The sequence below is a fragment of the Dendronephthya gigantea genome, unplaced genomic scaffold (assembly GCF_004324835.1).
Source record: "Dendronephthya gigantea isolate DGI-Jeju-01 unplaced genomic scaffold, DenGig_1.0 000152F, whole genome shotgun sequence".
Classification (NCBI taxonomy): Eukaryota; Metazoa; Cnidaria; class Anthozoa; order Malacalcyonacea; family Nephtheidae; genus Dendronephthya; species Dendronephthya gigantea.
Window position 1 is genome coordinate 342955 of NW_021163162.1, and position 25752 is coordinate 368706.

The 25752-nt window shown below is 37.1% G+C and overlaps 1 protein-coding gene across 1 annotated transcript in view; it reads left to right on the forward strand.

The window, feature by feature from the left end:
- Positions 1-3043: 3043 nt before the first annotated feature.
- Positions 3044-25752, forward strand: part of LOC114537175 — a 71633-nt gene continuing 48924 nt past the window's right edge. Inside the window, exon 1 of the mRNA XM_028558295.1 lies at positions 3044-3685. Coding sequence (XP_028414096.1) covers positions 3044-3685 — 642 coding nt within the window. The remainder of the gene's footprint in view (positions 3686-25752) is intronic.

The window sequence follows — 25752 nt, forward strand, 5'->3', positions numbered from 1 at the left end:
AGCAGCGTTGGCAGAAAACATTTGCCTAATTTCCTCCCTCATTGAGGTCATCATTAGTAAAGGATAAACACTTAGACACTTTGCATAAGCGCGGCCGTTTATTGCAAGATGGGCCGGATGACAACAACGATTGTTGTTTCTCGACAGGAGTGCAAGCATCGTCAACTCTGCAGCATAGGCGAGTAATCTTGACATCACTATGTGATATCGGTTGGCAGTTGATATGCTCAGTGATTGTTTAGATCTTAGTAAATTAAAAGAGAATATAACGTCTAAAAGTATTGTTTATGATGGAACAAGAATAAAATAGTGCTGCAACTATGAGTTACTGAGAGTATTTGTTGAATCTGCTTTTCGCCAACATGGGAAATGGTGGCCCTCAGGCGGCAGTGCAAAAAGATTTGATTCTTCTACGTCTGATTTTGTAGTCGTATGGTATCCTGGCGAACTCAATATGCTAACATTTAATGGAGACGTTGGTTAGCTGGTGAAAGAACACTTAATAAAACTTTGTACATCTTCCCCTTTGGGTATGCTAGAAAATATAAGAGCAACATCAATGTGATTGTATTGATTTTAATGCTGGCTTAGACAATCTTAATTTAAAAAGTAGGGTGGACTCTATGCAATCACTAATGAATTCGCAGGGGAGTGGATTGGCACTGAAGATATGTGAATTGAGCAATGAAATAGCTCTGTTGAAGATCGATCTCGAGGAAGAAAAATTCAGAAACGCCTTCTTAGAGCAAGAAGTTAAGTGCCTAAAGAAGAAGTCGAGTTGATTAATTCATACCGATATGGTTCGGCAAGCACTACTGGCAATGTTAAAGAAATCAACATATCACCCAAGCAAGATATAGTTGTTATTGAAGACAGGCCTGCCAGCCGAGCTCTGTAGAATTAGTTGAAGATGTTTACAGGCCGAGCTCAAATCATGTGATTATGGATCAATTGTCACCAGCGGAAAGAATTGATAATCAGCCTCAAGAGTACCATAGTAAACAAAGACACAAATCTAAACAACTAAGTAACAAAGAAGACATAGCTGCTATCGACTACCTCAACAAACAAAACTATGTATTTCAACGTTGAATAAACGTCAAACATCAGATTAAACCAAAATGTCAAACTGGGCAGGATAACCGATCCACATTCGGAATCAGCTCACAGTCGAAATGGATCATATCAAGGTATTCGTCATAGTTCCAAATTCAACCATCAACCTAAGCAAATTGATAGTCGTCTAAAGGCACCCTTGAAACCACCTTGCCGACGGAATAGATTGTATCTAAGGCACCATAAAAAATTTCCTTTTCGGAAGAATCTATTGCCCGAACAGAATCAGTCCCGGGAAAAGCATCTAAACGAAGCTCCAGCCCAGAAATTTTTTGAGAGAACGCATTGCTCGAACAAAATCAGTCTCGGCAAAATCATTCAAACAAAGCCCAGGCCCGAAATTCTTTTTGGAAGGAGGTATTGCTCAAACAGAATCGGTCCTGGCGAAAATATCTAAACTATGTTTTAGCCCTAATGTGAACTTCAGTTCCTTTCCGACTAATGAAGACATTAGCGTAGGCTATGATCCCTTTGATGCCTACTCTACCACCCCCCTAGGTGCCTCCCCTTTATTGACACAAATTCCTGTTAGAATTACTGCACATACTACATCTATAACACAGAATAATAGAAGGGCTGTAAATCACGGCATTCTGCGAAGTTTGAAAAAGACAAAGCATTCAAAGACTTACGAAAAGTTACGATTGTATGGGCACCCTTCGCGGGTTTATTGAGATTTCACAAACAGACAGTGAAAGCAATCTTAGTGGGAAACTCAGTGAAGCAATACAAATGAAGTATCCTCTCATTAGCAACACTGATTTCCATTTTGTGATAGCCAACCGCAGGAGAATTTCCAGACCAGTTAGTGACTTTTCGCAGGTGAAGTTGCTTGTTGGCCAGGGGTATCTATATCTCATGATGAAGGATGGCCTTGACTGTGTTCTTTTGGAGGATGAAGTGGATGATAAATTTGCCTTGGATAAGAAAATTTAAATCAATCAGTTTTAAGTTTGTAATGGCTGTATATGGCTACGAACAGCCCCTAGATGCTTGTATTAAAGAAGGGATTGCAGACAACGCAGTAGGAGGGAATAAAACACATTCATGCACTTTTCGCAAATGTCAAGTTTGCTAATGCTTTTTGCTTACATCATATATAACTGGGGTTATAACTGTTATATGGAATTAAATCATGCCATACACACCATACACTCATTTAATTTTTTCTTGTGTTATCGCCAGTCCCTTTTTCCATCCATCAAGAAAATACTCAAAATATTACCTCAAAACTGCACAAAATACAGTTTTACAAAATCTGCTTTTTTATCACTGCACATATTTATTGTGATTGCATGTTAGAATAGATTAATCCATGCAGGGATATATTAGCAGTGACATAGCCAGCCTGACGATTTAGTCATGCTATGCAAATTTTATGTTATTATCATTATTTATTTCTTTAGAAATTCATTGTTTTCAAAGTCAATGAACACCAAAATATTAGCATAGCATGACTAAATTGTCGGGCTGGCTACGCCACTGTACATCAGAAACTTTTTTGACATTTCATTTTCCACTTGTCACTCAAATCTGGGCTAGACAGACATCTTAATTTTACAGGTCCATTCATCTCTTAAATAAGATTACCTAAAACTGAAGAATATGGTAGCTGTTATGTAGCAAAATTCAACAAAAAATACCATTTCAACATCAACATATATTTTTTAATATCAACAAATTATCTCAACTTCAACAATAAAAAGGAACCAACTTTTAACAATTCAAAATATGGAAATTTCAACACTGTAATTTACTTTTCAATTTCAACGTTTAAAATTAATCAAAATCAATGTCAACAAGTGTTAAATTTACTGTCAACAAATTGGGCCGAGCGCGCCGTCACGAAGGAGCCCGCGCGAGCACGTGATTGACCAGTTAGTTATTTTGTGTGACCCCTATTATAGTGTAACTACCCTCTGCCAAGATGGCGGATGAATGGAGATTATTTTTTACTGATTTAGAATCATTGCTAAATTTTTATGAGCAGAACCAGCGTTCGAATGGTGTTGTCACGAAAGAGCTACTATCGATTCGTTTAGAAATCGCGGTGAAAGCTTTACAAAACATAGTAATCTATATATCTAGTGAGAACAAGCCAGCCGTTCTTGAAATAACAAGGAATTTCCAGGTTATGTACTGGGATTGCGTACAAGTTGCTGTAATGTCCCTAGTTTCCCCAAGCCTCGTCATGGATGGTGGAGTTGGTAGACCGAAATTTAACATTAGAGAGGACACTTTAATTGAGCTTCGCGCTCTTGGCTTCAGTTGGACAAACATTGCCAAGATGCTACTTGTCTCCCGGTGGACTATTTATCGGAGGGCTCGTGAGTTTGGCCTCATCTACATGAGCAGATTTAGTGACATTACGGACCAACAGTTGGACGATAAAGTGCGTTCTTTTATCAACGAACATGGGAACCTTGTAGGGTCTTCCATTGTGTGGGGGCACTTGCGATCTGCGGGCCTAACTGTACAACGAGAACGGGTTTGTAAGTGTTTAGCACGTATTGATCCTGACAATATCAGGATACGTTGGGCAGTAACAGTCTCAAGAAGAGCCTATCAAGTGCCAATTGAATGTTGATATCATTGACCTCAACAATAGAAAGTCCATCATCCATTGGACTAGGTGCAAATGGGTCAAAACGATACCAAGTTGTGTCATCAACTGACTGGTATTGCTCCATGTCAGCAACTGCTGTTTGCTGACAATTTCTTACATCCAGCATGCCATTCACCCAAATCCTCCTAGGACTCCAATTATTTTCTGTGCGCAATGGATGATTGTTCCATGCAGATGAAAAACTAGTCAATGCTCTGTTTATGCGTAGCAAAAAGACATAATGAAGTACATACATATGCAGCATGTTGTTCACATCCAGTAAACCACATTCCTCCATTGCTTGGAAAGTGTAATAAAAAATATGGGTAACACACCTGAAGACATCACGCCAAAGGCGTTCTATTCGTTGATTATGATGGGAAGAGCCCACTAGATAACTTCCTCTATTGGGCCCTCTTCTTTCCTCCATTAATTCCCATACTTGTACATTTTCTCCACCATGATCTGTTCGCACTCTTGATGGCCACCCATACACTCCTGTTGCAGCAAGGAACAAATCTTTAACAGTAAGACTATAATTATTGGTTGAACAATGTAAGTAGGTGATCAATCTTGAAAAGCCATCAATTGCTCCATGTACTACGAATCCCCAGTGTATTAAACTATGATGGCCATCTATGTGCCAAAGACTGTTTGGCCCTACCTATAGGTGTTGTAAATAATCTTGCAGAATCTATAAACCCACTTCAACTATCAAACAGATATGGCATTGATATTTTTATCAATTGCATTAGCTTTATGCAATCAGTGTTATGATTTATTTGTCATTAGATAGTCTGAATGAGTCTCATTAGAATGGGCTCTTTCTTTTTGTTCAGTATTTTTTTAAAAATTCTAAAGCTCTTGCAACATAAAACAATTCAGTAATTAATGCAATAAATTACAAGGGCATGTACACACTGCCAGTACAACCAGATTCAGATATAAATACAGCACTCAAATTTGGAATTATGTTTGGAAATTGGTACCCAATTAATAACTATTTTATGTACTTGGGAGATGAGAGTCCTATTTAGAGGTTCTGACAATCATAACAGTAATTTTTTGATTAATTTTTATAATTTTTTGAAGAAACACATACATTAGCTCTTAACTATAATGACTATATATGCACCCCCTCCTTTATAATACCATAATGGGGAATCGTATACAGACACATTAATTGGCCAGTAATCAACCTCCAATAAAACCACAGTGGAGAATGCATTCTCCAAAAAAATCATATTTAACCCAAAATATATTTAACTCAATATTTACATAACAAGAATCCCAGTGATTGAATCCCAATGATTCTCAGCATGCATTGCACACAGCCTGATTATTTAGGCAAGTATATAACAATGTTGGTTTCTATGCATGCACATGTGATTGAACATGACATTCAATGTTTCTCATTGTGTTGTCCTAAATTTGTAACAAAAACACTAACAAAATATCAAATTAAGTTTTTTTAGCCACCTATTTTCTAAAATATGTACTGTATTGTTTAGTTAGTAATTTTTAATTCCATCTTAACCAGTAGTGAAAGAGGAGCCTTTTATCACTGACTTCATAGCCATATCAAACGCAGTGTAACTTTCAAATTGCATTGGGAGCTTCAATTCAAATAAACAAGTGGAAACAAAAATGCTATCGGAAGAGTGGCAAGATACATATATGTGACGTGGCAGGTGAGACGATGGTGAACCGGTGACAAACTCGAAAAGCTTTTACTTCATCATCTGTAGAATTTCGAAGAAAATTTTTGAGCATTTGGTAAATCCTTTCCTCATTTACATTTTGGTTGTCTTCAAATCGTATATATTTCAGCAAATCATCACTATTTGAACCACCTTGATTAACAAAGCACTCCTCAAAAAGACTGGGATGGTGCTCCATTGCATCTAAGAGACCAAGGATTGAAAGCCCTTTTCTAAATTGATCAAGGAGTGATTTTCTTTTTACAAGTATATCATGCAGCATCAGTGATTGAAGAATGTCTAACTGGTTACTGGCCTATAGTAAATATAAACAAAGAAATGTTAATCACATTATTTTTATCAATTATTGTTTTAATCTGATTAAAATGCTCTGAGTTGATTTTAGGGAGTAGAAAAGATTGTGTTCATTCAAGCCAATTGTCATTGCCTTGTATGTACATGCATTATATTGTAATCAAAGTTACCCAACTGCCAAAACATTTTTCAGATTTGAAAAGGGCTAATCATAGTTTATTGCTCCACAGGAGTTGAAGAAATAATTAAACTAGCCTAGTATTCTTGCTCTGCCTAAAACTGCTGTAGCCTATTTTTTTAATCTTGTCAAACATATGTAGGTACTTCACAGGATGTATTTTGAACTAGTATACAAAATGCACATACTGTCAGGATTCGTGTTTCCCCAGCCTCACACATGAGTTGGGTAAACTCTGCTTCTGAGTTTATCTCTGATAATTCATCATCTGATGCTTTTGAGATCTAAACAACAATAAGTTTAATTGGTAGTTCATGTTTCATTTAACTGACTGAGTTTTGGTTCAATATTATCCGACATTATTTTGTGCTATACCTGATCAATGTACTTTTGCAACTCTGGACTGGAACATCCAAACAAGACATTCTACAAAGGGCAGTTTGCAAGTTTCCAGTTGCCAGGTACCAATAGATAGTTGGAGCCAAGTAAGGGAAACCTGGCCCACCTTGAACAAGGCTATGGGAAATCATTTTCCCCAGTACTGCAAAAAAACCATTAACAACAAGTTCACTGCTGAAGAATGGCACCTTTCGCAATGGTTCTCCAATAAATAGGTGTTTTATCACCTCGTTATTTGACAGGGAGAAAAACACTTCACTAAACACTTGTCGTAATACACCACCTGTGTCAATTGCAGGTTGGCCTTTAATAAACACAGATATTGGTACAAGGGGATCAAAGTCGAGACTCTTATAAAAAGAGTACACATCCATCACTTGATCTGAATAGTCTACTTTTAACTTTTCCTTCATTCCTCTTTGGTGCATTTTACTTCTTAATTGTCGCAATATGGTGGAAAGATCCTGTGGTTTTGAGTCCTCTAATGTGTGCTCACCTGTATCACTAAAACCTTCTGGCAATTCACTGTCGTCTGAGTTTGTTGTTTGAGCTGACCTGGATATGGTGAGGAGGTAATTAGCTGCTGCTTCTGTTGTTCCCTGAGTGGTTACTGCCCTTCTTATAGATCCTTGGGAGAAACTTGGAAACACTGTCGATATACTTGCTACTTGTTCATCTATTGTCTGTGCTGAATTTTCCCTTGGCAATAGGTATGACTCCTGCAGGCCATCTTCTCTTGTTTCATTGTTATCACTGTCTGCATTTGATGTAGAGGGGGTGAAACAAATTATGCTGTGGAGGTAAATGGTAAGTTAGCTGTATCCATAGGCAAAGAAGAACTATTATCTTCACTTGATGTTGCGGCTTCTGTAAATTGAATGTCCTCTAGGTCACTGGACAATCTAACATATAATCGACCATTGCCACACAGGTGTTTGACATGTTCAAAATCCCATTGGTGGCCATCTTTAACCACTGGAGAAGAAATAACATTTCTTTCACGCTTTACAAATTCAAAATCATGGATTGTTAGACATGGGAATTTTTTATTAAACACTGCTGTAATTTCTCTTCTGATATCTTCCTCTGTGTGGTTACTCATGATATCAATTTCACCTTTTATAAGAACCATGTCCTCTGTAATAGAGTACTCATCATATACACCATCATTTATACCAAAATGCTCCTCACTAGGCTTATCCAGCATCCAAACCGTCTTTGGGACAGTTTTTACTTCACAGGTTTGCTTCGCTTAAATCTCAAGGAATGACCAGGCACAGACGTTGGTCTCTTGACAGCCACAGGTTGACTATAGTTTGTGATTGTCGTGTTTCCACCCACTCTAGGTCTAGGATTTGTAGATGAAAATGCCGTCAACGATAAGGATCTGTTATCCTGATTATTACTTGTCAAATTACGTTCAAGGTCTCTTGCAGAAGATGCAGCCGATGAACGGATAAGATTGCGTGTTCTTTGTACTAAATTCTGTTCAAGTTCCTCTCTTACACAACGCCTGATAGCATCTTCGTCCGCCATCTTGGCAGGGTCAATCACGTGCTCGGGTAGTTACTTTATGTGACCCCTACTATAGTGATATAGCCCTCCTTAGACCACCTTAGCCCTACTTAGACCACCTTAGCCTACTTAGACCGCCTTAGACTACCTTAGACCTCCTTCGACCGCCTTAGACCACCTTAGGGCTAAGGCGGTCTAAAGAGGTCTAAGGTGGTCTAAAGCAGGCTACAGAAGTCTAAGGTGGTCTAAGGCGGGCTAAGGAGGGCTAAGGCAGTCTAAGGTGGGTTAAGTCGGTCTAAGGAGGTGGTCTAAGGTGGGCTAAGCCGGGTTACGGAGGGCTAAGGTGGACTATGATCTGTGATACACTATAATAGATACTCCCCTATTATATTTCCAATATAATAGGGGTCACACATGCATGACCCCTATTATATTTCCAATATACATGACCCCTATTATGGGCACACAAAGTAACTCCTTCGTGACGGCGCGCTCGGCCCAATTTGTTGACAGTAAATTTAACACTTGTTGACATTGATTATAGAAGTGTTGATTTTGATTAATTTTAAACGTTGAAATTGAAAAGTAAATTACAGTGTTGAAATTTCCATATTTTGAATTGTTAAAAGTTGGTTCCTTTTTATTGTTGAAGTTGAGATAATTTGTTGATATTGAAAAATATATGTTGATGTTGAAATGGTATTTTTTTGTTGAATTTTGCTACATAACAGCTACCATAGAAGAATCAGATCTTAAAAAAAAGATGAAGGAAGGGAATGACACATCTACCAATCAAAGTCTGAATAATCTCTCTCTCTAAGAGCATTAACAAGGTGGGTTTATGTGAAATCGCCAAACATCTACCCATATTTATTTATCTTTTCCGACCTACAGCTAAATTGTTACCAGACAAAAGCTGATGCATCTCTTAAAGCCAAGAGCCAACGATACAATATGTCAAATCAATGCATACTTTGGGACACGTCGCTAAGCATGTGTTTGAAAACTCTATAGCCACAAGCTTGTTTGGCGTAAGACGACAAATGTTTTGATAATATGCTGTTTACATTTGTACGCAGTGAATTTTGTTACTAATATTTAGTTTTGTTGCATTGATTTGAGAACAGACTGAACTGGTAGCCAGACATATACATTAAGTAGGAATAGTTTCTGTAACTTGTAACTGGTGATTATTTTGCAAGACTGTTGTGTTATTTTCAATTAAAATTAAAATTAAACAATCTTACTCTTAAACTAGCAAACTTCCTGCTTTAGTAAAAGCTTTGATAATATGTCAACAACATTAAATTACCCATCCAATGTTTCCTCTGGCAAGTTTAACACTGTTTCAAAACTGTCAACTCCCATTGATCAGATGGTCTCATTGGATCAACAACCTAAAGAATGGCTAATTGTAATTCTGTTGCATTCTCAGTGTTTAGTTGAGGGACAATAACAACATTGTCACTCTCTGTGAATGGATTTGGTCCATTGGGGTCCTGACCATAAAACTCTGCACTTGCAGGCATCTGTCTGTATATTTAGCATTGGTTTTCAGGATTTGAAATATTATTTACCCAAACCTAATAGGGTGAACAGTTTTCCATAGTTCTAATTTTATGATGGTTAAAAGCATCAAAAAACTCTTGGAGAGCTGCATTGACTCTAGGTAAGAAAACAATATGCAGTGCAAAAATATGAAGCATATTTGTTAGCACATTTTAGTCCACCCGAATACGTGATGGCCACAGTCCTCCATCTTTTTCAATAGCATCCAGAAGTAAAGACAAAACTGTGCTAGCAAGGCTGTTTGGACTGCAATGAAGATAAATTATTCTCCTAGAGAATCCATCAATGCGTCCATGTATAACCAAACCCCATTGTATTAAAGAATGATGGCCATCAATATGCCAGAGAGAATTAGCCCATGGAACCTGGTATTGTCTGCAATATACAGCAGCCCCCCACCTTAAGGCAGCATTAGCAGGGTTAATTCTAGATAAACTATCACAAACTCTTCTTCTCGGCACACAAACTCCACGAGAACAAAGGTACCCGGTCAACAGCATTGTCCATCTTGATACTCCACAAATGTTTGCAATTCTTTGCTTGGTGAATGCAAGGGCCAAGAGATCTTCCAACATCTCTGGTTGTATGTGAAACGCAGGTCTTCCAGGCCTTCCAGTTTGCTGCACGTCACAGCCTTGGACAGTCAATGCCGTTGGTTCGGCGAGCAAGTTCCCGAACATATTGATGACAGTTGATGTAGGTTTTGGAAAATGACTTCGAAGCAGTTCTCCAGTATCTTCCATTCTTCCTTTTGATCTTCCTTAACCTCCATTAGTATCGACCATAATAGACTGATAGTTCGATCGACCACAACCAAAAATGTCTGAATTTCAGTTAAAAATAACAGCAACTCTTCCTCTATAATAAAATGTTTATCAACTGCTTCAAAAGGTGATTTTTTCATTCCATTTTCTTTTCTTTCCGTAAACTCTCCCATATCTGTCATCGGAGCTTTCCTTTATTTATTTTCCTCTTCCTCTAACTCTGTCGTGCGTAGTTCATAGGCTTTCAAACATTTTAAGGGGCAAACCTCCTTATCTTGTGCAAAAACTGCATGGAAGCTACGTTTCGGAGAATCTCCCGGTTTAGCAGTCTTTGACAAAACCAGTAATTGGAACAATACCCCTTCCAGGTAAAATCTACGAAATCTCAAGTCTCGCTTAGCCAGATCAGATGATTGATCTGGAGCAGTAAGCCCTAACAAAACTACTAACTTGTAAAACAAAAGCTTAATGTCCATCTCATCATGGGGACCAAGAGACCTGATAAAACTTAACACCTTCGTGACAGTCCATGTATATGAATACCTGGGTTCTGAAGGTCTTAAATTAAATACCCCTTTTAAGAACTGTGTTATTAAAGGATGAGTTCCCACTTTAAAAAAAATCAATCTGAGGCATTAACGCAGATAAAGTCGACCTGTATACATTAAGAGTACAATATGCCTTCCCTTCTTCGAACTGATCCTTATGGAACTTCAAAATCACAATGACAAGTACTGAAAAGAGATTGATTTGCCATCTATCACACCAGCCAACCCATTTTTCCAGGCTGAGGCGTAGGCGCTTGTGGTGTTTTGTGGTGAAATATGATTTGCGGACAGTTTCCACCTAGCCAGTTGCAAGTTGGCCAGAGGGTGCAACAGATTGTCCTTCATTAGAAGATTTGGGTGACACTGGGAACAACAGGGGAAGGTCCGTGCACAGGTGAAGTAATAGTGGGTACCATGGTTGAGCTGGGCACACTGGAGCTACCAGAACCAGTAGCTCTACTTCCTGTGTTATTAATTGCTGTAGACACTGACCTATTAAGGCAAATGGAGGGAAGGCATACCCCTAAAAATTCTTCCAATTTATCGAGAATGCATCTGAGTGCACTGCTAAGGGTTCAGTTCTCCAACTGATGAACCTTGGTGGTTGATGAGTTAACAGAGATGCGAAGAGGTCTATCTGTAACGGCCCCCATTTCTCCATCAGCATGTGAAACATTGTGGGATACAGTTTCCAATCGCTGGAATCCAGCACAAGTCTGGATTCCCGATCCGCTCTGACATTCAAATGTCCCGGTAGATGCTGTGCTGAGATTAGCATGTTGTTTACGAGGCACCAGTCCCAAAGTTGTAAAGCAAGATTTGAAAGCACCTGAGAGTGGGTGCCCCCCATTTTGTTTCCTTTAGTTGCAGTCTTGTCCATTCGCAGCTTCACATGTGCACATACTTTGCCCTTTGTGAATGTCTGAATGGCTAAAGACCCTGCCAAGAGCTCCAGACAATTTATGTGCAACCTTTTTTCTTCCAAGCACCATAGGCCCCCTGTACTTATACCTAGGCAGTACGCCCCCCCAACCTCGTCGGAGGCATCTGTCTTTGACTAGATCGACTGGTTTCTGAAACAGTGCTGTTACGACTCTGATTTTGACGACTCTCTTATTGATATCTCTGAAAATTTGAAGATGAAGCTCGTCCAAGAAAGGTGTTTGCACATGTATTTTCTGCAGATTCGCCAGCGAGAGCTATTGTACGAAATTCGAAGCAGTTTAATGGAAAACATGGTTGCGATTGGTGCGAATTTCCTGGTGAAACAATTGACAATGTTTGCCCCCAAACACGATACTACCTTTATAGGGGACCTCCGGTTATGCACACAACTGAAAACCAAATAAAGTATGGTCTTGATGCAATCCACAATGTTGATGATGTTAAAGGAGTCAAAGGTCCATCTGTGATTGGAGCTCTTCCCTCATTTGACCAAGTGAGAGGCGTTGCAGTCGACTTCATGCATTGTGTTTGTTTGGGAGTCACTCGTCAATTTGTAAGCCTGTGGATGGATAGCAAAATCATGGGCAGAGCTACTACATTGGTACAAGAGAGCAGGAAATTGACAACAAGCTGCAGGCTGTTGATGTGCCAATTGAAATTAGTCGTGCGCCAAGATCAATTGGCGATAGAAAGTTCTGAAAGGCATCGAAGTGGAGAACTTTCATTTTGTATAGTTTGGTTGTTCTCCATGGCATACTACCTCCACAATACCTGAAACACTTCTTCTTGTTCGTGTATGGAGTTTACTGTCTTCTTGGTGACTCTAGAAATAGTGAAGCTGTCAATTCTGCAGAAGTTTGTTTGACCAGATTTGTAATCCAATCAGAGGATTTGTATGGTCTAAAAAGCTGTACATTCACCGTGCATCAATTGGTACACCTTGCTGAGTCGGTTAGAAATTGCGGTCCTATATGGTCATCTGCAGCCTTCATGTTTGAGTCCAACAACCATGTTTTGCAAAAAATGTTCCATGGAACCCAGCATGTCCCGCAGCAAATTGTTGAATTTTACATGCTATCAAAGAAGATTCCTCAACTGGCAAAAGAATGTTTCACTGAGGAAACTAGTCCATATGTCCACAGTCTGTTTGAGAAGCTGAGAGATGTAAAACATTTCTCTAAAGATGTATGTTTTGCAAATGGAGTTCCTGGTGTTGGCAAAGAAAAGGCTGTACAGCTTACTGCGTCACAAATGCTTGCAGTGCAGGTTTTATTGGGAATACCGGTAAGTAATAATCGTGGAGTGATGTTTTTAAGATTTGTTGCCTCTAACAAGTTATTTTCAAGTGTAATTATATCAGATCCAAAAGGCACATCAACCACATATAACATTCGAACATGAACAGTACAAGTACGGTGTTATATGGCTTGCTGGTAATTAAACCAGAATGTTCATGTACCATAGCAGAGCTTCAATACTGCAATTGCATTTATAATGTTGTACTAGTTCAGCCAATGGCTGTCGCTTCCAGGCCATTATAGAGATCCAGATTTCAATGTAAATAGTTTTTTTTTAATAGAAGTAGAGGATGCCAGGATGCCAGTGGCAATTCATCCTCACCAGATTTGCAAAAAATGCATTACTGTAACTGTAGGTCAAAAGAACTATTTTTGTCCGCTTCCATACCATATAAACGATAATTGATTATTGTAAAGAGCAACGATTACTCTATGACAGTATATGAGATCTAGTGAGTACATGACATATTTATGTCAAAAATATGCTTATTGTAAATATTTTGATTAAACTTGAAGGCAGGTTTTGTCCTACTTATATTTAGTACATGGTTATATCTTACATGCATGAATTGGATATGTTGGTTTTACATTTCGTCTTCGTTAATTTATATGTCAAACTATAGCAGTGTAACTAGTTATTTTTTTTTCAAATTAATATTTCAATAATTCCGTTTTGAGCTGCAGTGGCCATTATTATGCCAAGATCTTGGAAGTCCTTGAATTTATGAAGACGTACTTGAAAGTCAAACTTGAATCCTTCGTACGTCATTTTTACTGAGTCTCTAAGGCCGTTGGTCTTTGAATTTCTAATACAATGAGAATCCTTGTTCAACAATAAATATTATTCTCTTTGAAAATCGTATTGCAAATTTTAACCCTATAGCAAATTCTATAAGATCATACGGTATTTTAGTCTTATGCCTATAGGGGAATTTCTACAGGAATTTTAAATCCTATAGAAACTCTCATGGAATATTTAAGTTCACTGCGCATTTCTACATTCATCTTAGTTATTGCCAAATTAATATTTCGGTTGAGTCAAATGCAATTAAGACCACAGATAAATGATATGATAGCCTATAGGAATTAAACTAGGGTACCCATAGGGTAGGGAGTGCTGCCTGTGAGTAAGCCGTAGTCGTCATGCAATGAAAACATTAAACTTTTAGAAGAACAGAAATCACAACCACCGTAAAATTTTTTACGTTCAAGAAGAGATTGGAAATATAAAATATAGTACAAAGTGCTTAGCCTCAGCTTATTATCATTATTTAAGGAAAATGACAAAAACAATATTGTTCCAGAACAGAAATGTTCTACGAAACCTATCAATAAATTGTTTTTTATGCAACGGAGCCCCCAACAGAACTTAAATTTGTCAATTATGTTTTTAAATCGCTCGATATAGTTATTAAAACGTTATGAAAATGTTCAGTGTTTCTGTTAAGCGCAGTTCTTCCGTGTCAATCATTTTTTGCTGTAACGGATACGAATCCAATGAGATACAAAACACACATGAAATAAACCTTTGATGATCTAGCGAGTGTCTTAACAAGACACAAAAACGAGGCGCAAATACAGCACCAAAACAGAAGAGTCAGCAACTGATGACAGATGACTGACAAAAATTCCCAACTCAATGCATTCAGTTACTGATACAACTGAGAACAAAGACTCAATTATATAACAAGAGTTGAAGCCTCACATTCGGACCAAAATATCAACCTGGAAAATATAAATGAACAGTTAATAAACGCCGCGCGCTAAACACAAAAACAGACGCAATTTTTAATGATATATTCAATGATCGCTCAAATAAATGCATATCCCAGTATTAAGTCATAATTCGGCATAAAAGGCTAAAAGCCGATAGTGAAGTATATCGTTTAACAATATGAATAAAATATCGAATAAATAGGAACTCGACAGTAAAAAACTCACCAAAATACCTTATACCTCTAATACTTCGCAAACTATCAACCTATAAAATATAAAAGAACAGTTAAATATGAATAAAACATTGAATAAATAGGAACTTGATTACAAAAAAGTGAAAAAACTCACCAAAATAATTTCCCTTCTTCAAAATAAATTCGCCAAAGTTTATGCAGCCAACACGTGGATTGGTATAACCTGACACCGAACTCCAACATGCAACGGGTCAAAAATGTTCACCGCAGGTGACAAGAGTATTATGTTTTGTTTATATCGAAAATCTACTGGCACCCTAATACGCTAATACAATGTTTCAAAGCACGTTTTCACCTTTATTCACAATATAAATTAACATACCATACACGTGGTATCACGCACCGCGCAAGGTAAAAATCGTAGCCCTCCAAAAAAAGGAAGAAAGAATTTCACAAACGTGTAACAATAAGGTCGTCAAATTGCTGTATCACGCACCGCACCGCGCAAGGTAAAAATCGTAGCCCTCCCCAAAATACATGAAAGAATTTCACAAACGGGTAACAATAAGGTCGTCAAATTGCTGTTCGCCTGCTAAAATACAAAAGAAATATCCTACATTGTGTTTAGGTGAATGTAAATTATCTCTCTCACGCTACATAACATATGCTCTCAGCGTGTCAACTATGGCCGGAACTTAAATTCAGCCACCCCCAAAATAAATATGTTCCTCCATCCCTGCCACTGGTACCGTCATGCAATGCGCCAAAGACAAATTTTGATTTGCGCCCCCAATTCTAAATTAGGATCTGCTGCCTTGCTCGCTCGCTTCAGGCTCGCTCGCTGCGGCAGCAATGATAGCCTATAGGAATTTCTTAGTCACATAAATATTGTATTAGAAGATGAATTTCTGTAGGAATGTATTGGTCTTATAGTAATTTCTGTGGTTATTTCTTAGTCCTATAGGAATTATTGGCATATTTGCATAGAAATTCCCTAGGAATTCTTGGTCCTTAGGAATTCCTATATGAATATATTTGCCCTATAGGAATTTCTATAGGAATATCTTGGTCCTATAGGAATTTCTATTCACTATTTTCACTAAATCCCATGATGCTATATGCACAACAATCAAGATGGTACCCCATTGTACCCCAGCGGTTACCAAGCCCTTACAAAACTATACAGGTGCATAGTATTATGGGATTTAGTGAAAATAGTGAATAGGAATATCTTTGTCCTATTCCAATTTCTATAGCAATATCTTGGTCCTATAGGAATTCCTATAGCAATGTCTTGTCCTATAGGAATTTCTAAAAGAATATCTTGGTCCTATCAGAATATCTTGGCCCTATAGGAATTCCTATAGGAATTTGAAATTCCTAGAGGAATTCCTATAAGATCCTAAAGGAAATTTTCGTAAGGGGGATGCATGTTCAAGTTTTTCGTCATCAATTTAAAGCTCTAAAATTAAAAAGGTTGCCTCCTATCATTACATGGATTTATGCAATATGTCAACCAAATTTAATTTGTTTTATTTTTTTTAGATCATGACCCACGCCCGGGGCGGTTTCGGGGAGGAGGCAGAGGTACTGTATGATTCATTATATCCACAACAATTGTTTCCGGTTTTTGCCATTGGATCAACAAATATTGCATTGTCAGGATGCTTAATACGACATTTTGTCTTTTTATTGTTACATGGACAAATGAGAGGTTAGTAAAGTTTAATTGATATGGTCATGCAGTCAACTCAATTCTTAGATAGTAGATGGTAATAGACGCTGCCCATCACAATATGACAATAATGTTTTAGGCTATTTCTTTCTCCAGCTGGTGACCCGACTGATTATCCTGCAGTTCTATAACCAATTCACAGTTAACTCAAAGCTATGTAATAACATTATTTAGGGGCTGTTTGTTGGTTATGTGGACGAAGAGGCCACACCCCAGCGACAGGGTCACAAAAAACTCTATGAAACCAAAAGGCAAAACCCACCATGCAGTTTACAAACTGCACGTTTGAGAAGTTTAATGTTTGAGGGGCATTAGGGGCTAGTTGACATACAGTCTAATTGGATCTCCCCGTTGAACATCTTGCCCGTCATACAAATGTTGAATAACATTTAAAAAACAATGAGCTCAGTACATTAAAGACGGAAACAACTTACTTCATTTATAAGGAAAACTGAATCGCAAATAGCAGATTTGTTGGAAAAAGTTAGTGATCAAAATCGAGTGATCAATACATGTAAACAAGATATATGCAAATAAGGAAGCGAAAATTGAATTTAACATCACGAATAGCCACTCTGGAGAGCAAATTATCCAACAAAAAATCCTGAGACAGACAGCAAAGAAGTGATAGTAACACCCCAACACTTAAATCGGTGCGCAGGCAAAAGAACCCTCCACTCGTTAGAGAATGTAGTCCAACAAAATTACCAGGTGAAAAGTCCCAAAAAGATACCATTAAAGTGGATTCTGAAATAAAAACTCCATCAATCAAGTAAACAAGCCAGATGTGGAAATGCTAGCTGCGAACATTTTGAATTACACAAGGGACTATTACAAGAAACAGACAAGTAAATCTAAACCACAGGTCCATCGATGCATTCAATCCCTGCACGGATAATAACCAGATGGCAGAACCACACTGCAACCCTCATTAGCCCCTATTCTTTACAAGCCAATTAAGAGATTATCAAGTTCATCAGCAAAGCAATTTAATCCACCAGCCCCTACAGCCACGACAGTAACCCATTAATTCCCATACCTTTGCGAATCATTAAGAGATTAAAACTCATCAGCATGGACGATACACCCAACAGAAGTAGCCACCAAGCAATTAACAGTAATCATCCTTTGTGAACCAGTTAAGGAACTACCGCATTAATCAAAGAAGCAAATTCAATCAATCAAATGTGACCCCTTTGGGGAGGCATAGTACAGTCTGGCCCGACCATTTACAGCAGCGGTATGTCCACAAACATCGACCAAAATCCACGGACCTAGATTGGAGGAACCATCACGCCTAGTAAAACTAATCATGTCCAGATAATAACAATTCACAAAAACACATTCCCAGTTAACAAGATCCAGTGAGAATAAGTTATCGAAATACAAAATTAAATTGGAGAGACATGTCATTGCAAAATACATATTCCAACCCGAATTAGTTACTATAAAACCTATTAGAAATGCCACCTGCCAAAAGAGATACCTAAATGCATGGTTAATAATGTGCCCTCATAAAGGCTAACTGGGTGGATAACAATGTCGACCATGTCAGAGTTATCTCATTTGATCTAAAGAAAGCCTTGATTCTGTTCTCACGGTATTATTAGCAAAAAGTACAAGAAACAACCATTAACCCATATGTAAATAAATGGATTGTCAATTTTCAGATAGAAGACAGAGTAATAGTAAATGGGATCGAAATGAACTATGTAGATACTAATAAAGGGGTACCACAAGGCACAGTTATGGCCCTTTTATCTTCCGATGATGAACGATTGGCAGTCAAAGATCCACATCACAACGTTCTAGTCAAATTTGCAGACGACATGACCTCACGTTCAGTGAGAAAGAATTATGACTCGCAATAGCTGAAGTAGACAATAAAGAATGGACAGAAAGAAACAAAATGTCATTAAATTTAGGTAAAACTTGGGAAATGGTTATAAGTCGTAAACAAAAATCCTCCACCAAACCAAATAGAGGTATTAAGCGTAAGTCTGGCTGAAACTGTTGGGAATAACATTGCAGAATGATCTGTCGTGTTGGGACATTCAAGTTGACAATTTGCTAACTAGAACTCGTAGTCGAATGTACATTTTGAGGAGGCGATCAACAGTACTCAAAAAAAACAGTTAAAAACTCTCTTTGACACCTTTATTACGTCGCTGTTTTCTTTTGGAATTGAAATATGGGGTTCCGCTCTTGAGAAGAAATATCGAGAACGGATTGATCATGGAGAGCATATAAGTATGGATGCACAACAAAATGTGTTGAAATAATGGATGTGATCAAGGAAAAGAACAAAAATCTATTTGGTAAAATATGTAGTAACCTGGACCACCCTTTATACAAACTACTTCCACCTAAAAGGAAAAAGCGTTTAAGGGAATGAGAACATGATTTTATTTTACCCAAAGTCGAAACAGAAAGATTTAAAAGGTCTTTTTTAAATAGATGTCTTTTTAACAATTTTAGCTAATTTTAATCTTAAATTTTAATAATCTTAAATTTTAATAATCTTAAATTTTAATAATCTTAATAACTTAAAGGATTGACTTTTGATAACTTTAGTCATATTAGATATTGTACATTAATAATTCTATTCCATTCTTGTATATGTTAGTATATGTTAGTTTGAATTGTAAGGTCACACGTCTGTTGTGGCTAGATTTTAAATGTAAAGACTTAATAATAATAATAATAATAAAATTGGGCACAGGTACCAATCTTAGCCGTGCCGTGCCGTGCCGATAAATTGACTGTAGTGTAAACGGGGCTATTGTTATTGATTAAATTTTTAAATTGTTCAAATTGTTAAATTGTTTTAAATTAATATGTAAATTATTTTTATTATTCTGTAAATTTTTTATTATAGTAAATTTGGTACGTAGTTTGTATTTATATATTTTTTTAATTAAATTTTTTACTGATTTTTGGAAATGATGTTATGGCATTAAGAGCCGTTGAGGGGTTACTGCATGCATGTATTTCTAGTTATTATATATAAATGGAAGACAATCCTTGCAGTTCAATGGGCGCAGAGCAAAGCAAAATGCAAACAGAAGTGAAAAGGTGGACCAAAGGTTTACAGTCATTGCCAAAATTTACTCATGCTTTGCTACTACAGCACTTAGACATTCCAGGTGAAAATGATGCTAGCAGACACAAAAAATAGGTACGCAATGCGTACATGTGGGTAGCCTATAAAACGTTAGCAGCGATAAAGCTATGCGTTGGCAAAGATTTTCAAGTTGTCATTCGTGTCAAACGACAGGCTGGTGTAATGGCGGGAAGATATCAACTGATGCTTTCTAATACCATACGCAAGGGTAAAAATGAGCTAGTTAGCTAGTTCGATACAGTTATAACGAAGTAGATTTTATTAAACAATCTATTTAACAATATTTTTTATTGTATTAAATGCATTTTAACGACAGGATCAGAATATTTATAAAATCATATTTACAAAAGATAGGAAATGCATATTTTTGGAAACAGATTTAAATGACGGAATACACACATACAACACATTACAAAAGAGAGAATATACAAAAGGTGGACAGAACAAAGAAGTAAGGTTCCGGGATGGTGGCACACATTGTCTGATAACATAAAAGCTTAGTTTGAAAGGACAGAAAGAAGGTTTCAGACGTTTTCATATTATTTACCATGAAAGTCACTTATCAGCTCAGTCTCTATCAGTCTTTGTTACATGACAAGAACATTAATTATTTTATCGATTAATGAACGTCATACAATTTAGATAACCTGGTTTTGTTTGAACGATACTATAAATCATTGATGTCGATTCAAATGAATGCATGCTGACTAAATTCACTTAGATTCACTGTCCTTGTTAATTAGCCAGAGAGAAAAGTCCAACATCCAAATATCATAGATTGTGTAAGAATTGTCAGCGCGTTTGAAACAGCTCGAAATATCCGTTGACACGCATTGTTGTAGTGGGATTATACGCTTGCCTTTTTAAGGTTCATGAGAATACGTTGACACTATTAGGTGGAGATGTTAGTATGATTTCATAGATCCAGCAGAAATGCACAAATGGTTTGCAATGCTGGATACGGATATCTTATCAGCGTTAATTTGTTGGAGATAATAGCAGCAGTTCATGGATCCACTGAATACGACAACGTGGCTTGTTAATTTGCAAGTGTCATTGACAGTATCTTGTCACTGTTGTAATCAGTCCGACAATCAGTTAGCATTCACGCGTATTGTCGAGTAGAAGTTACCGGTAATCTAGGATATTCCTTCTTTGTCTTATGTGAAGTAGCTCAACGTTGCTTTAGAAGAGAGAACTTTGTCCTTTTTTGTTTACGAAGATTCACGATATTTGTGTTGTGGTCTTCACATCTTCAAGTTAATTTGGTGTTAATCCACACGCTTGGCAACAAGCAACGCTGATATTTTTAAAAAAAATTTCGTGACTGTAGCTGATTGAAAACTGTAAAAGGCAAAAACTCGCGTTATAAAAGAAAAACGAGGCATATAACTCTCATCCAATACAAACCTATTACTTACCTTTTCATGTGATTAATTTGAAAATATGCCACCGGAACTTAAAAGGGAAATGGTAAAATTGAGAAGAGAAAATGAAAAAAAAACCAGGAAAAAATGCTTATCTTTTGTTCAGCTGGAGCCAGGCCAATAAATATTGGGCTGCATTCATCTAACTATGTCAATACTATGGCTGGTCTTGTAACATACTAACGCTATGCTTGGATGTGATTACCTTGGTTGCCTTAATAGAAGCCCAAATTGCTTTGTGATCACTAAAGTAAGTTTCAAGAGTACCTGCCTGGATATCCTCTTCAATTAAATTTGTATACAGATGATCAATCAATGTTTCATTATCTGTTGTAGAACTAGATATAAGTTGCTCGAGACCATTGGTATTGATCATAAGATTGTACAGTGATCTTCTTTCTATTTCATCAAGCCAGTTGACATTAAAGTCTCCAATGATTATAACTTGTTGGGAAGGATGTTCCTCCAATGTCGTAGAAATGGCAGCCAAAAGAGATGATAATGCAAGTGTTGGAGATCTGTATATTCCAATTACAATTAAGCCTGGACGTTCGACCGTTTTCATAATAGTTACTCGATTCATTACAGTTCCTTGCACAAGGGTATCCAATCATCATAGGAAGTCTAGAATAAACAGCTGTTCCATGATATGGACGGTTAACATTTGAAATGTCGTCATTTCTGAATAACTCATAGCCTTCAATTGCGTACAATTCACCAGGATCTTCTTCACTAAATCTCGTTTCGGTAAAAATTAGGATATCAGCTGACGTATAATTAATATCTTTTCGTATATCTTCAATGTGTTTGTGCAAAGATCTTGCATTAAGATAACAAATTTTTAAATCAGTGGGATTCAGCATGTACAATGGAGTAAAACAAAGATCCAATTTATACTGATTTCTCAGTAAGTTCATTTCTTGTACAACTTTAGGATCAACAGAAATCTTACTTTCGCAGAGATCAGTTATATATAGCCCTTCGATTGTTGTTACTCGGCTTAGAGCGACGTAATGAATATGAGGAATTGCTCTTCTTGTATTTAAATTAACGACGATTTGTGACTGAGTATCACCTTGTGATCGATGAACCGTTTTCGCGGCAGCTGGCCTCAAAGGAAATTGCTTTCTTACCACTTGAGCAGACTTCGTTTTACCTACAGCAAATTGTGTTGAAACAGGTTTTACTGGTGTCCAAGTACTTAGTATACATGTACTTCGCGCATAGAGAATTATGTTTTCTTGTCGGTTTTTTTTCCCAACATCTTCGTCGTCAAACTGAACCCAGACGATGCCAGAAGGTTTAGTATTATCAGTCAATTGAATATGTTTAATGATATTACTTGCACCGTTTGTCAGACCATCGTCAGTGCGTATATTCACCGCAATTTCTGTTCGTTGTCCGACAGCAATATGCAGTTTATGAGCCAGCTGTTTTGAATTTTTCAAAGGAACATATGGTATTTGTCTCATTATCTTTTCTTTCAGTTCAGCTGAGCAGGCTCCAATGACACTATCTTGTGCCTTGATAATGTATTTATCAGTACGATTGAACGATTCATATACTTTATTATTATAATCATCAACTAAAGCATTTTGAATGAATAAACGTGGGGCTTCTATGGGACACGCATTCTCTTCAACGCATCTTTCTTTCAGTTTTGTAAGATCATTAGGAGTATGATTACCTTCACGAAGTCGATTGAGAATCTCGGCAAAAATCTTACTTCCTCTCTGTCGCATGATTTCATTGAGCTCAAACAGTCTGAAATATTTCCTCCATAGGTTTGGGGCAAGAATATTGTAAGAACTTAAACATTGAACATCCGTGAATATAAAACCATCCATTACAGGCTTCAGTTGAAATAAATCACCTATTGTGATTATACTGACACCACCAAAATCTTCTTTGCTACCTTTTAAATCTTTCAAACGGTTGTTCAATTGAATGGTGAACATGCTGTTGCCAACCATTGATACCCATCAAGTAAAATTAATTTTAATGAACCCAGTTCGCATCTCATCGTGTTTAACCTGCCAGAATCTAACGGTTTATAGTTTTTCAACGACTGACTGGCTGGAATTCGCAATGCACTGTGAATCGTGTTACCTTTTATAAGATATGCAGCTTTTCCTGTCGGAGCAAGCAATAATATATGAACACGATGAAATCTTCCCCGCTCATGTATTGTAATACTTCAATGCTGCCTGGTATATCGATTTAATAAGGTGAGACTTTCCAACACCTCCACTTCCACTGAGAAATGCGTAAAATGGTTTATCTGATGTCTTTATCAAATGCAAAGCATGATAGAAGAATTCTCTTTGTTTTTTATTCAGCATTTGAACTAAGGCTCGGTAATCATAATCTTGCATTTCATTCAAAATCAGTGGTTCATTATTTGATAATGAAGACGGTATACCAAGTTTTCTGAGAGATGATCAAATGCTTCATTTAAATCTGGATGTGTATCCACAGATCCTTGGTCCTGGTCAAGTCGTTCAACATTCTGTGTGACAGGTGCTATGGTATCATATGCATCATCATCAAATTCTTCCAAATGATGTGCAATCTCATTTAAATCTTCACTGCAAACAGCATATTGTTCCATTTGCTCTCTGATTTCTTCATATCGAGCTAAATAGTGCTCTTCAAAACAAGAATAATTTCCCAACAAATCGGTTTGCTCATTCCGTTAAGGAGTAAAGAGCATAATTAACTCGCGATAATGTTTTTCAGGTTGAGCCTCTCTATTAAACCATGCACTTCGGATTACTCTGCACCGAGATCTTTTCTTTATATTTTTACTTCCAGGGGCTTTTTCCATTTGAAGATTTTCGTTGTTTAGTAACAATTCATCGTCATTGTCTTCATCATCATTTTCTAAAGGAAGATTATCGACATCAGACGTCTTTGTTTTTCTTTTTGTCTGTTGACCACAGAGAGCGTACCATGCTGCCCAATCAGCTAGTGTAACTTTTTGCAAACAATCAGGTCTTTCTACATATCGTTTTAAAAGACCACCAAACTGAATCTCTTCCGCTTCATCTGCCATTTTCTCTATTCACTCAAACGGTTTAAGTAATCGACTCTTTTCAGAAGGGGGAGATGTATTAATGAAGGTTACACTACGTGAAGATTTTCTCATTGGAAGTTGCAGAACAATATACACTGCTTCTTGTGCGCTTATTTCGACAGAGTTCAAAAATTTGTTGCCAATATCACGAACTTGCTGTTTGATATTTGTATTCCCTTCTTTTGCTTCAGCACAAGCTTTACGAAGCAATTCGCTCATTCCTTTTTGGGCTTTGGAAATATATGATACAATATACATTGCACATGCATATACATCTAAGACATATTGAATATCCATGTTTGCTCGCCATGCCCGAAGGCAAACAGGGTTGTAATTATTAATTCTTAATTCATTTGGACTTCTTTTCAATAAGATTGTCGGAGTATTCAAAGACGATCGTATTGCAAGGATGTACTGACTTTCTGAAACATCTAAATCTTGTAGTAGTTCATTGAATGTAATGTCTTTACCTTCTTTAAAATCATTTAGTTTACTTTTAATATCTTTCCATAATTCTTTGCTGGATTTAGCAACAGTGAAGAGGTATCTTCATCAAGTGGATAAAGAATCTGAGTACACTTCATTGGTGGTTGGGGATAATTGAATCTACAAATATTTTTAGACATCTTCCTGCAAGTATGAGAATGCCTGTGTGTCTGTCTGTTTACAAGATTGAGGATTTCCGAGTCGTCTGCTGGTTTGCTACAGGTAATTATTCTATCAATATACGCAACAACATCTTCATCTTTATCTGCACCAAATACAGGTGCATTTTCAAGCCATATTAACATGTGAATGTGGGGTGACCCGCTGTTGGTACTCAACTCTATAAAACCAATCTTTAATTTTTCCTAATGGAGCAATTTGACTCATCAAGACATCTTTTAAGAAAGTATTAAACTGAAAATCAAAATGTCTGGCACAGGTTACTGGATCACTTTGAATCAGTCGACACCTTTCCTCCCAAGTAAGATTGTTCAGTTCTTCATCACTGTAATCCTTGTGATCAATAAGTTTACCAAGAATTCTTAGCAAATGATTCCATTTTGTTTCTGCTGATAAAAAACTACAAAATAATGATGCCGGTCCTAACTGGCGAATCATGGCAAACAAGTCCTTTTTGGCTCGCTCAAAATAAGGTGGCGAACCCCTGAGAGTTTTCAAGAATCTGAAACCATCATCATGGTTTATTAAACTTTGTAAACCTTCTGTAGTTTTTAAGTCTCCAGCAGTAAGTGTTCTGTTACCTATTTTGTTTTTTCGGAGAGCAATCTGTGACTGACCAATCAAGAATTTCATTTGCAATTTCTTAGCTTTGAAGAATATGTTTTCAACACACATGGCAGCACGTCGATCATACCTTCTTAATTCAGATTTACAAATGTCACTATAGTAAACACTTCTTAACCTTTGTTTATCATCTGGTCTTTTTTGTCCAAGAAATATTCCCGGATATGCCATTTCTTCAGAATACTGATCTCTAAATATACTCAATGGTATATTACCTTCACCAGGTGCAACATTATAA